Below are 12,952 nucleotides of genomic sequence, written 5' to 3' on the forward strand. Positions count from 1 at the left end.
GAACATACCTGTGTTCCGTGAGAACATTCACCGCAGATGGGTGATTGGCACAATACGCAAGATAAAAGGTTTTCATTTGTGGCATTAGATTTAAAAAGCAACCTCCAACTCTCTGCTGAGCTTCAGGCAACCTGGAGATACACAATACAAAAGGAAATAATCATAAGTTTTACAGACAGAAGGAAAATTGCTAAGTAATACACATATAATATTTTGAGTAAGAAAGACCTCTTTCTGTATCATACCTATGAAAACCAAATAAACAAATCCCAGAATATATATGCTCATACTGTTTGATTCAAGCAAGGAGAAGTAATTATATTGAAAAAAGCACTGCTATAAAGTAGTGTACTAAATTCCAATTCTTTTCTCCAGTATTCAAACCACCAGGACTTGTATACAGTGTAACTAAATCCAAAAGTCAGAAACAGGTATCATGAAGCCTTAAATTTCATATAACAGAAGAATTGGAAAATGTCATTGTTTAGTGTATAAGATTTTCTACTTCATAGTAGCATCAAGGTATGTACAAGAAAAAGTAAGAGCTCCCTATATGAAAGGAAATTAAACACAAAAGCTATCTTTCACTTCAGGTTAAAGACTGGAGATTGAACACCTGTATTAGTCTCCTCTTCTTCCCAAATCTGTATTATAACGACAGTTAATGTATTTTTTTAAAAGGCATAAACTCACAAGAACAAAAAGAACAGAAAAGGGACAATAAGAATAAACTTTTGGAAGCTCAAAAGCAGATGGATGAGTGGTAATGACTTGGCAAACTTGACAAATCTGAATCCTGAATAGGCAATGTGAAAAGATAAGAAGCAATCTGATTTACTCAAAGAACCCCAAGTCTCAGGAATTAGAAGCATCAGATAATCGGAGCAGTAGGGATAAAGGTAGGAGGGCTAAAAACAGATCATTAATTGAATGTTGGTTTAAGCAGTAAGACCTTCATATCTCCAGACAGCCTCCCCAAGCCTGGCAGTAGATTAAAGGCAGAGGATTTACTCTGTAGAGTTCTCATAAAACACACAGCTTCTGGGTTGAGGAAACTGAGAAGAAGGGTACTTGAACTAAAAACAAGAAACTTAAAATGACATTTATCTACCCCCTGCCTCCTGTACCCAAGTATTCTCTGCCCCAAAAGATTCTCAGAACATTGACAGGAAGGATTATACCCTTCAAAGCAGGAAATAAGATCCTTTTCTTCTGGCTAGGGAATCTGACCCAAGGAAAAAAAAAGCATTAAAACTAGGGGCTGGTTCTCCAACAAAGCAATAATCAGCACATATTAATCCATGATCAAGATTTCCATTTAAGTTTTTAAGTGTGCCAATCTTAATTATAAGAAGCCATGGAAAGATCAACAAACATTTTTGTGAAAAAAAAATTCTACCAAAAATGACAGATACTTAAAATGGGGTGGATGGAGAGAAGAATTGGAAAAAGACATAAAATAGTGAGGAGTTTGGCTCCAGGCCAAAATCCTATATGTTATCTTTTAAGCCCAACCATGGGCAATTACAAAGGCTTTTCCTGGCAGGCCCAATAGGGAAAACTGCTCTCCCAACACTGGACTGCATGCAGCCTAGAGAGAACTGCAGTCAAGGACACAGTTCTCCTCCCCACACCAGGTATGCTCTTACACATATTACATTCCTAGCCCAAATGCCTCCCCTTGGAGCGCTCCTTGGTGGGAGTGCAGGGGAGCTTGAAGACACTCTTCTCCGCTGAGTCAGTATTCCAAACTTTTCTACTCCCGGCACTTCCTCTTTCCCCACCCTTCCCAGCCCCCCTTCCCCCAGGTCCAGAAAAAGGCCTTTTGTTTTGTTTGGGGGTTCCCTTGGCAGTGAGACTGAAAAATCAAGAGGAAGCAATATAAGCATATTAAGTATATTATTTAGATATGTGGAGAGAAAAAGTTGCCTCTGGGGAAGGAGAGAAGGAAGAGGAAACAGAATGCTGTTTTTCATAACAAGTCTTATAAAGCTGTATGCCTCTTTAAACTATGTGTAGGTATAATTTGGTTAAAAATGAAAAAAAAATTGAAAAGGAAAAAGCTACCTTAAAAATAAGAATGGAAGGAATCTTACATACTAAAAGCTTCCCAAAAGCTGAGATTTTTAAAAAATAAATTAGGTATAATCCTGGTGCAACGAACTCCACTGATGAAGGCAGGCCACGAAGGACATGCTTTCATACACCACTGTACCACATAAAGATGCTCAGTGATGTGGTATTTATAAAAGCAAAATATCAAGATAATTTATATATTCAACTAGAGAAATGAATAATTAAATTATGGTGTAATTACTCAACTGCTTATTATATGGCACAAAAGATAATATTCATAAAGACCATGAATTAACATGGAAAACTGTTAAAAGGGTTAAGTGATAGAACAACAGTATACACTATAGAATACTGTTCCCAAAAAGATATGCTCAGGTACTAACCCCTGGTACCTGTGAATGAGACCTTACTTGGAAATGGATCTTTGCAGATGTGTTCAAGTAAAGATGAAGTCCTATTTAATTAGGATGGGCTCTAATCCAATATGATTGGTGACCTTATAAAAAGAAGAGGGCAGACTCAGAGAAAAGGCCATGTAAAGACAGAGGCAGAGATTGTAGTGATGCATTTACAAACCAAGGAATAGCAAGGATTGCTGGAAAACACCAGAAGATAGAAGGGGCAAGGAAGGATTCTCCCCTATGGGCTTCTAAGGGAGCATAGCTTTGCTGAAGTGTGAGATAATAAGTTTCTGTTGTTTAAGCCACGTAGTTTGTGGTAATTTGCTCCAGGAGCTCTAGGAAACTAAAACACAACTAAACTTATACATAGCAAAAAGCCTGGGGAGAAAATACATCAAAATGTTAAAAGCAGGGAAGTGGATTTGGCTCAACTGACAGAGCATCCGCCTACCATATGGTAGGCCCAGGGTTCAAACCCCGGGCCTCTTGACCCTTGTGGTGAGCTTGTCCACATGCAGTGCTGATGTGCACAAGGAATGCTGTGCCATGCAGGGGTGTCCCCCATGTAGGAGAGCCCCAAGCACAAGGAGTGTGCCCTGCAAGGAGAGAGGCCCCATGTGAAAAAAGCACAGCTTGCACAGGAGTGGCGCCACACACATGGAGAGCTGATGCAGCAAGATGACACAACAAAAAGAGACCCAGATTCCCAGTGCCACTGACCAGAAAGCAAGTGGACACAGAAGAACACACAACAAATGGACACAGAGAGCAGACAGCTGGAGAGGAGGAAGGGGGGAGAAATGAATAAAAAATAAATCTTAAAAAAAGGTTAAAAGCAGTTATTTTGGGGAACAGGTAGTATTTCTCTTCTAAGTTTCGATATTTCCTATTTATGCCATAATAAGCTTATATTATCTTTATAACAGAAAAGCCTTATTATTTTAGCAGGAAATTTATATATTGATGTGAAACATCTCATTCCCTAGCAGACCAGATGAGGACATAACACATCTGAAGTGGAGATTAACAAAATCTTCCCCACACCAAGACAGAATACAGAATACAGAAGGGGTTTTCAAATCAGATAATATATATTATTATAATCCTAGACTAATCACTTACTGAGTGACTGTCAAAAATTCACTAAATTTTTAGTTTCAGCCTTTTCATTTGTAAAAATAAAACCTACCTCCTTAGGGCTGTTGTGAGGTCAACTAAATAAGCTAGAATATATAAAATGCTTAGAACAGAACCTGGAAGATATTAAGTTCTCAACAGCTGGTAAGCTCTTATTGTCACCACTTCTGTCACTAGGAAACACAAGGTTACTTAAGTGATTTTATATCTCAGACCTGTTTATCCTTCATTTTCCTATTAAAACAGATTGCTGCTACAAATGCTGTTAATACAGATCAGTTCTTTAATTGATCTTTATTTCTATATCTAGAAAAAGAATATTAAATCATTTGGAACATGGGTCTCTAACTATGCCTTACCAGGAGCTCACTGCAAATGACTATTCCAGACACTGCAAACCAAATCAAAAGCCCTAGACTAACTGACTCCACACTTACTAAGTATGTTAATGGGGTAAATTATTTATCCTCAGCCTCAGCCTCCTTATTAATGAATAAAGATATGCCACCCTAGTTCCAAGAATTGTTAGAAAGACTAAGTGAGATCATGCATATGAAACTATATTGTAATCTATAAACATTATACAAATGTAACATATTGTTCTAGCTAAAAAATTAAAGCTCGTTGGCCAATTAGAGTATCATTGTTAACAGACAAATTATAAGGGTAGAAGAGAAAATTCATTCTATCTTTTCCCACCATTCCTTGACTCTAAAATACAAAATAAAAATACATGCTTGATGATGTAATTTAAGGTAAGGAGGTTTATCCAGGCAATCAGGGTTCTTAGTGGGCTCATCACATGAAAAAGCTGAGAAATAAAATGAGAAAGACTGTTTTTCCTATAAATGGGCAGGATGGCCCCTACCAGACAGCTAGCAGCTGACAGCCATGTCTCTTGGCAATAAACCGCTGTTCTCAAAGCAAACTGAGGCACTTACACACCTCCAAATCCCATTTCTGAGGGAAGAGAACAGATGGATCAGGCAGCTTGTTCTTTTCCCAGTTATGCTAATCACTGTTTAAGAAAGCCTAGATGTACCGGTATGAATGAAGCCAGATATAGGGAACCCCAGGGGTTTTCCTTACCTCTATTACACAAATCTGGCCTGGACAAACACATAAACTACTGTGAAATAACTCTTCAAATTTTTTTGTACTTCTTACCCATTGAGCCAGGCTGCTTCTACTAATTACCATATTACTATTAAGACCAACTGATGATTTCTTAAAATCGTGCCATTTTAGTGACATTTCATTGCTAGAACTATAATAAAACTCTTATTTTTCAGTAACTATTACTTTGCTTACTTCTCAATAATTTTTCATTTCAATTAAACACAGGAAAATTTTTTATATAAATTTCCCCCCACTGGAATAATATTTATTTTTTTCCCTTGGCAAAAAAGTCAAGTGTTACATTTTTAAAAACAGAAAATCCCCAACAATGAAATGCAAAACCCATCACAGAAGAGGGTCAGACAATAGTACAAAACATCCTACTTAAGATCTTTTTTCCCCTTAATATACAAGTCAGTTTAAAACGTTAGAAGTTCTGTGAGAACTAAGAAATCTACAGCCTGTAGTTTAATAATAGAAAAAAATTAAGATGAAAGATCTATAGCATCCAGCATTTTGCTTAATTCCCTGTTTATAGCACCTATTTCTCTAGGTTAGATGATAAGAATTCCAGAACCAGTGGTGTATGCCCTGCACCACTAAGACAGGGTGGACTTGCTATGTCCCCTCCCTGTCCATTCAGAGTAGCCCATGTTTAACTGTTTATACTCTAAGGTTATGTAATTTTTAGGTACATGATTCCTCTAACAGTATTTCTTGATTGTGTTAAATACACATACTTCTTGGCTTAGAATAAAATTTACAAAATAATTTCAACATTTTTCACTTTTCTGTGTTTTATTTTCATGGAAAGTTTAAGGACCTGTAGAATCATTTTAAAAAATCATTATGCCCATTAAAGTCTCTTAATGACCTGAAATCCCTAGCATGGGATTCATTTGTCTTTTGACCTTTCTTAACACCCCAATTTTTTTTCTGGCATTATAAAAACAACAGTACATATGCTATCCATTGAAATGAGCTTGCATCTGCTGTCTAAAGGACATATCCCAATATACCCCAAAGTGATTAATATGCTGAAATCTAATAAAAATGTGGCTATTTCACATAATTTACTCAGAAATCAAGAGTCTAACAGAATTGTAGTTTTAATACTTGAATTAGAAACCAATTTTAGAAATTTACAATACCTAACCAGACATATGCATATGCTATTCAAATGCAAAGCACCTTTCAGGCATATAGAATAGAGTACGCAGCTAATTTACAATCACAGAAAAACTGTTTTACAAAGTAATTTTCACATAGATGTTTGTTTATATTTCAAATTTTAGATTAAAAGAATGTTCTAATACCCAGGATCTTAGGTTCAGAAAAAGGTTTCCAAACTCTGAAGGGAGAAAAACAACAACAAAAACAAAATGGGGTATGTGTTGTGAACTGCTGTTAAGAACAAGTCCCAGAACTGAAAAGTTTAAGGAAAAGGGGAGAACTGAGCAAGGGAGAGAATTTAAACAAATGATAGGGGATGGGAAGATAATTCTGCATTAAAAAAAAAAAAAAAAAGAACAAATCAAGGTTTCCAGAAAAGGACCAGAGGAAAGCAAGCCAACTCATGGAAGCAAAAGAACTGCAGAAAAAGTGCAATCTCAAAAATTGTACCACATATCCTGGGCAAGAATCATTTGAAGAAGAGCTGAGGAAATATGAACAGTTAAACATACATTACTCTAAACTCCAGAATATGTTGGACCAAGAATCAAAGAAGAGCTTTATCACAAAGTCCATCAACAATAACATCCTAGACAAGAGAGAGAAACCTTCAGAGCATACACATCAAATCAATCAGATGCCCCTTTTATTTGAACATATATTTAGCGCTATACTCGTTAAATATGTGTCCCAGAGACTTAAATCTTCAGTCTGACATTTGTTGGGTAAGTCCTGAATCTCAGCAGAGTTGCAACACCTACTCTCTAGTTCACTGAACTCACCCACAACAACTAAAAAAGATGATGATGGGCAATGTCCAACCCAAAAATCAGAGAGTATCTACAACTGTAGGCAAGACCCATCCACCTGCCCCATGGGATATAAGCCCTCTCTCAATTAGAAACACAGTGGGCATTACCATCTCCAAATCCTTAAGACTGAGGAATGAACAAATATAAATGGGTTATGCAACTATGGACTAAAGTAGACTAATTATTATTCTAGCAACAGAAGAACTTGAATCACTGATGTAAAGGCTGTGGCCACCAAGGTTCTGAAGGGATGGAGAGGGAAGACCTGGCATAAGATGGGGCATTTTGGGGACATTAGAATTGTCCTGCATGACACAGCAATGATGGATACAGGTTATTACACATTCTGTCAAAACGTATAAAACTGTTCTCTACAAAGTGTAAACTACAGACCATGGTTAGTAGCAATGCTTCAATATGAGTTCATCAATTGTAACAAATGTACCACAGTAATGACAGATGTTAATAGGGAAAAGTGTGAGAGGGTGAGGGTGCAGGGTATATGGGAATCCCCCTATATTTCTGTTGTAACATTTATGTAATCTAAAGTGTCTTTAAAAAAAAAAAACCAATCAGATGCTTAGACATGAGCAAAAAATTACAAGCCACACTAAGAAATAGGAAGATATAGCTCAGTCAGGGGAACAAATTAAAACTTCAGAGGAGACAGAGAATTTGGGAAACTAATCAAAGAAGTTTAAATGACTCTCCTAAATCAATTCACAGAGATGAAAGAATATATGGATATAGAAGTAAAGGACATTAAGAAGACAATATGTAAGCATAAATATTTTGAGAAGTTTAAAAAGAAACACAATAACAATACCCAAAAAAAGAGAAAGACAACCGAAATTATGGGGATGAAAGCCACAATAATGGAGATTATAAATACATTAGAGGCATGCAACATCAAATTTGAACAGTTAGAAGATACAATCTGTGAATGAGAAGACAGGACAATCAAAATCACACCATAAGAAGAGAGAAAAGAAAAGAAAAAGTTGATCAGTGTCTCAACGATTTGAATGACACTGTAAAGCATAAAACATATGCATCAGGTGTCTCAGAAGGAGACAAGAAGTGAAAGATTGTTGAGGAAATATGGTCAAAAATTTCTCATCTCTTATGAATGATATAAGCATACATACAGGTCTAAGAAGCGCTACCATACTTCAAACAGAATAAATCCTAATAAACCTAATCCAAGATACCTACTAATCAGAATGTCAAAAGTCAAAGCCAAAGAGAGAATTCTGAAAGCAGAAAGAGAAAACCAATTTGTCACATACAAAGCATCCTCAATAAGACCAAATGCCGATTTCTCATCAGAAACTATGGAGGTGAGAAGGCAGTGGTAAGATATATTTAAGGAACTGTCAGAGAAAAGCTGCCAGCCAAAACTTCTTTTTCTAGCAAAGCTGTACTTCAAAAATGAGGGAATTTTAAATATTCACAGATAATCAGAAAGTGAGAGAGTTCATCAACAAAAGACCTGCCCTACAAGAATTACTAAAAGTCTGTAGGCTGAAAGGAAAAGAAAGCAAAGAGTGACTTGGAGTATTAACAAATAAAGACGATCAGTAACAGTTAACTGAAAGGGTAAATGCAAAACGATACCAGATACTGTTAAGTTCACTAAAAATTTATGCTTAGATAACTTCTCCCTGCCAGTCAACAGTGTTTATTATTTTTCAAAAGATTTATTTTTACTTATTTCTCTCCCCTTCCCCTCCCCCGCAGTTGTCTGCTCTCTGTGTCCATTTGCTGTGTGTGCTTCTGTGTCCACTTATACTCTTGTCAGTGGCATCGGGAATCTGTGTCTCCTTTGTTGCATTATCTTGCTGCATCAGTTCTCCGTGTGTGCGGCGCCACTCCTGGGCAGGATGGACTTTTATCGCACGGGGCGGCTCTTCTTACGGGGTGTACTCCTTGTGTGTGGGGCTCCCCTATGTGGGGGATACCACTGCGTGGCAGGGCACTCCTTGCACGCATCAGCACAGCATGCGGGCCAGTACAACACACAGGTCAGGAGGCCCTGGGTTTAAACCCTGGACCTCCCATGTGGTAGGTGGACACTCTATCAGTTTAGCCAAATCCGCTTCCCTATTCATTCGTTATTAATTACCAAGGCTCAAAGAAGGCTGTTCCTATCTGTGGCAGTTTGATATTATTTATGAATTCCAAAAAGAGATATTGATTATGTCTGTAAACTGCTCTGTTTCCTCTGGGTGTGATACCCTTTGACTGATTTAAATTCAGACTAGGGCTTTGATTCAACCAAGTCATTAGGGTGTGCAGGGTTGAGTCCCTGCCCTCTTGGTACACTATACAAAAGATGCTCAATCAACAGCACAGAAGTCAATACACAGGAGAAGATACATAGAGGAATAGAGAGAGCTCCACAGACACCAAAGAGAAGAGAACTTGACGCTGGGGCCTTGGCGAGAGATGAGCCATTCATCTGACAGTTTACAGCTGCCCTCATGAAGAGACCAGAGCAATTGAGCTGAGAAAGAAACAAGCCCTCCCGCCTATAGCTCAGATAAGAAGCTGGGACCACAGAGCCTTAAGAGGAAAGAGGAAGGCTGAACCCTCGCAGACATCACCTGCCATCTTGCTTTAACATGTGGCAACTGACTTTGGGTGAGGAAGTACCTCTTATGGTATCTTGAGTTGGATTCTTTAGGGCCTTGTACCTGTAAGCTTTTACCCCAAATACCCTTCATAAAAGCCAACAGATTTCTGGTACTTTGCATCAGCACCCCTTTGGCTGACGAATACACTATTCAAATCAATTTAAGAAAATTTACTGAGGGTATGTGCCATGATAATAACTGTGGGGAAATACAGAAGTACAAAGAGATAATACTGTCTTCTATCTTTTCAAAGAGGCTAATACAGAAAATTAAAATATAATGGTCCTGAGTTCTTTGAAAGCTCATTTTTAATTCTTCATTATCCTCTAACTCCCAAATAATGCACTATCACAGATGGTCTTGTGCTTTCACCTTCTACTTTGGATAATATGTTAGTTTTAAAAAATATAGACTTCAGAAAAGACAGATGTGGTGTAAGATACTTACTCTGCTAAACAGTGGATACTTCTAAAGTATAGATAATATGTAGATATAAAATTTAGATAATATAAATAATAAAAATGTAAAATGTAGATAAATAAAAATATTGTACTCAGGATTGCTGTGAAGATTTTAAATGTTAATGCATGTGAAAACATCTACCACAATTCCTGATAGTAAGCTTTCTCTCTATATTAACTCCTTTCACTCTGCTGTACTAAAAACAAGACTGATGTCCATCCTGAACATTTAAATTCTTTTGTTTCTTTACCCTAAAAGTTCTCCTTTGATCTTATTTCTGAGTAAAACCTGTCCCAGCCAGGAGCTGCTGAGGAGGACTCAAAGAAGCACAAGACATGCAGGTTCAGTCAAGTACTCAACAGCAGAGACCACTGCCCGAAAACCAAGAAACCTTAGCGGGAAGGATTCAAAACTCGTCTTTAAGGCAATTGCTATAAATAAATCCATATATAAATGGGAATTAGTTTTGTCTGCTTTTTTTTCCTTGTAGTCATTCTTTCTCTCTAATTCATTAGGCACTAGCCACATATGGTTATTTAAATTAACATTTTTAAATAAAATAAAAAATTCAGCTTCATGTGGCTAGAGGCTGCTGTATTGGAAAGCTTTCATCAGCACAGAAAGTATTACCAGACAGCACTGCTCAAACTTATCCAAGCCAAAGTTCCAAACTCTGAATGTGTCATGTGTTTATTATGAGTTTTTACCATTTTGCTTATTTATACTTACCTGAAGTCAAAGCAATAGATCCTTTTCAAAGTGTGAATTTCTAAGTGAGTTTGGTTTTTAATAGCCTTTAGAGATTAGCCATAGTCCTGTCTATCTACATGGTAAGTTATTGACTCAACAAATTAATATCAATTATTTACTCAGCACCACCCAAAGGCACTAGGAACAGATTAGAAACAAAGTAATAGTCTTTACCTTAAAAATTACTGTAATCTTTTGGAGAATATAAAACAAGTACAGAAATAAATTTAATATAAGACAGAAAATGAGGTTTCATTGATATGAGCTACAAACAAATTGCGGCCAGCTTTTAGAAGAACATCTACCGAAAAGTAACAGCAAAAAGCCAAATTACTTAAGTGTTAATAATCAAAAGCAGGAAATATGCTGTATCAAAAGACAAGCTAGTAGTTTCTTCTTTAAGGATCCAGACAGTAAAGACATATATTTTGAGAATATTGTCAACTGAAATCTTAGTATGTGATGTTCATAGTCACAGACAGTTAAATATTAGGAAAAGTTTGACTTCTAGAATTAGGGAGCTAAATTTAATATCAGTTCTCCTTCCTCCTGCTTTCTTTTCCTTCCCACTCCCTCTACCCTTTTTAGCCTAGGTCCTAAAGTTTTATTATATCTTTCAGTTCCGAATCAATTCTCTGATAATTAACCATAATTGCTACTACCACACAAACTGCTCAACAATTTATAAAGTACTTTTTTTCTTTAAAGATTTATTTTATTTGTTCCTCCGACCCTTGTTTGTTTGTATTTGCTGTCTGCTCTCTGTCCTTTTGCTGTGTGCTCTCTGAATCTGTTTGTCTTCTCTTTAGGAGGCACCAGGAACCGAACCTGGGACCTTCCGTGTAGGAGAGAGGCACTCAATCACTTGGGCAACCTCCATTCCCTTATAATGCACTTTTAACTCTATTAACTTACTAGATGGTAACAGCAAATTAAGCTCAGAAAGGTTATGTGAGTTGTCTTAAGACAAACTATTATGCAGCAGGGCTAAGTCTTATTTTCTCTTAGCTTTCTCTATGCTTCTAAAGGATGTTTTCCAGAGTATAACTAGAGTACCTAACAAATTGTAGAGACCAGATGCAAAGAAATGATGCATACAGGCTGGTGTAGGAGACAGAGAATACCATTTAAACTGTTTACATTTTCCATATGCAGCTTCTAAGCAAAGTGAACACTCAAGTCTGATAAGATTGTAGTAACACACAATCCAGTCCAGTCTCCTGTATTTTTTTTTTTTACAATAATGGCAACAGCAAAAGGTAAAAATGCGTAACACCCAAAGGGCTGTTTTCCTTTCCCAGAGTGAAAGTGACTGAATCCCAGGAAAAACTTCTGAGATATCACTGAAGTACTAAACAATTGTCCACATAATGAATTTATTCTTCATAGTTATTGCTAACTAGATAGAAAAACAGTTTATACCTCAGTAACTACTGATTTCATAGGGAAGACTGAGAAACATTAAGATATAATTATGAGCTGGGTGAACCTCAGTACACTTAGCAGTTGGGCTTAGGACATCTAAAGGAACCAAACATAGTCTGTCCATGAACAGGAAACTTCAAGAGCAAGACTAGGCAACCAGCCTTCATGTTTCCACTTAGGGTGGTGACCACCAATACCACAGACATACACTCTAGCAGTCTTTGGCAAATCTACTCTTAGTGTGGACCAAAGACCATAAAAGTGGACAGCTCTTTCAAGGATCTCTGAACCACAAGAAGGCAGCAGAGTTTGAATCATACTCTAGAAGTTCCAACACTAGAATGATTCACTGAACTCCCCTGTGCTGGCAAAAGTTAGAGTTCAAGCCTCTCAGCAGTAATCAGTCTTCCTAGACTCATTTCCTATCTAAAATCATCAGTGCCTCCAGCACATTAATGGCTATACCTATCTGCACATGTCACTCAGTTTGCCATCATTCAAAAAATTTTTTAGGCTCCTAACATTTAGTGCTGAAAACATTCTTTGAAATCAATTTCTGTGAAATCACCTTGTCTAAATAAAGAAAGAAATTGTAGCCAAGAGATTTTAAGGGACTTCACCTAAGGTAACAGTGCCCAGGGGCACAAGAAGTTCAGTTCTTCTGATTCCATCACCAAAACAGTGTGCTCATTACTTTCACTGAAACTTAGAAGGCTATTTGGGTCAAACTTCACATACTTGTTGAGTGCCAACCTCTACAAATGTACACAATAAACCCCAAACCACCTTTAAATAAGCTACAAATCTTATTCCTTAGTCCTTAATTAAGAAGAGCCTAAGCAGAATTCATACTTGACTGTGACACCAAATCAGAGAAAGCAAAAGAAAACCTTGAAAAGTATGTTCTATGTCTAAGTGTGTCTGTGCCTGAAAGTAAAATATTATTTACGATAATATTTAT

At 37.0% G+C, this 12,952-nt stretch overlaps 1 protein-coding gene across 6 annotated transcripts in view; it reads right to left on the reverse strand.

Moving 5' to 3' along the window:
- Nucleotides 1-12,952, reverse strand: part of ARHGEF7 (Rho guanine nucleotide exchange factor 7) — a 242,324-nt gene that overhangs the window by 49,937 nt on the left and 179,435 nt on the right. For all 6 annotated transcript variants that reach the window (XM_004447006.5, XM_004447005.5, XM_058276418.2 and 3 more), the window contains one exon: nt 9-131. In XM_004447006.5, the coding sequence (XP_004447063.1) occupies nt 9-131 (123 nt within the window). The remainder of the gene's footprint in view (nt 1-8; nt 132-12,952) is intronic.

This window comes from Dasypus novemcinctus, chromosome 15, assembly GCF_030445035.2.
Source record: "Dasypus novemcinctus isolate mDasNov1 chromosome 15, mDasNov1.1.hap2, whole genome shotgun sequence".
Classification (NCBI taxonomy): domain Eukaryota; kingdom Metazoa; phylum Chordata; class Mammalia; order Cingulata; family Dasypodidae; genus Dasypus; species Dasypus novemcinctus.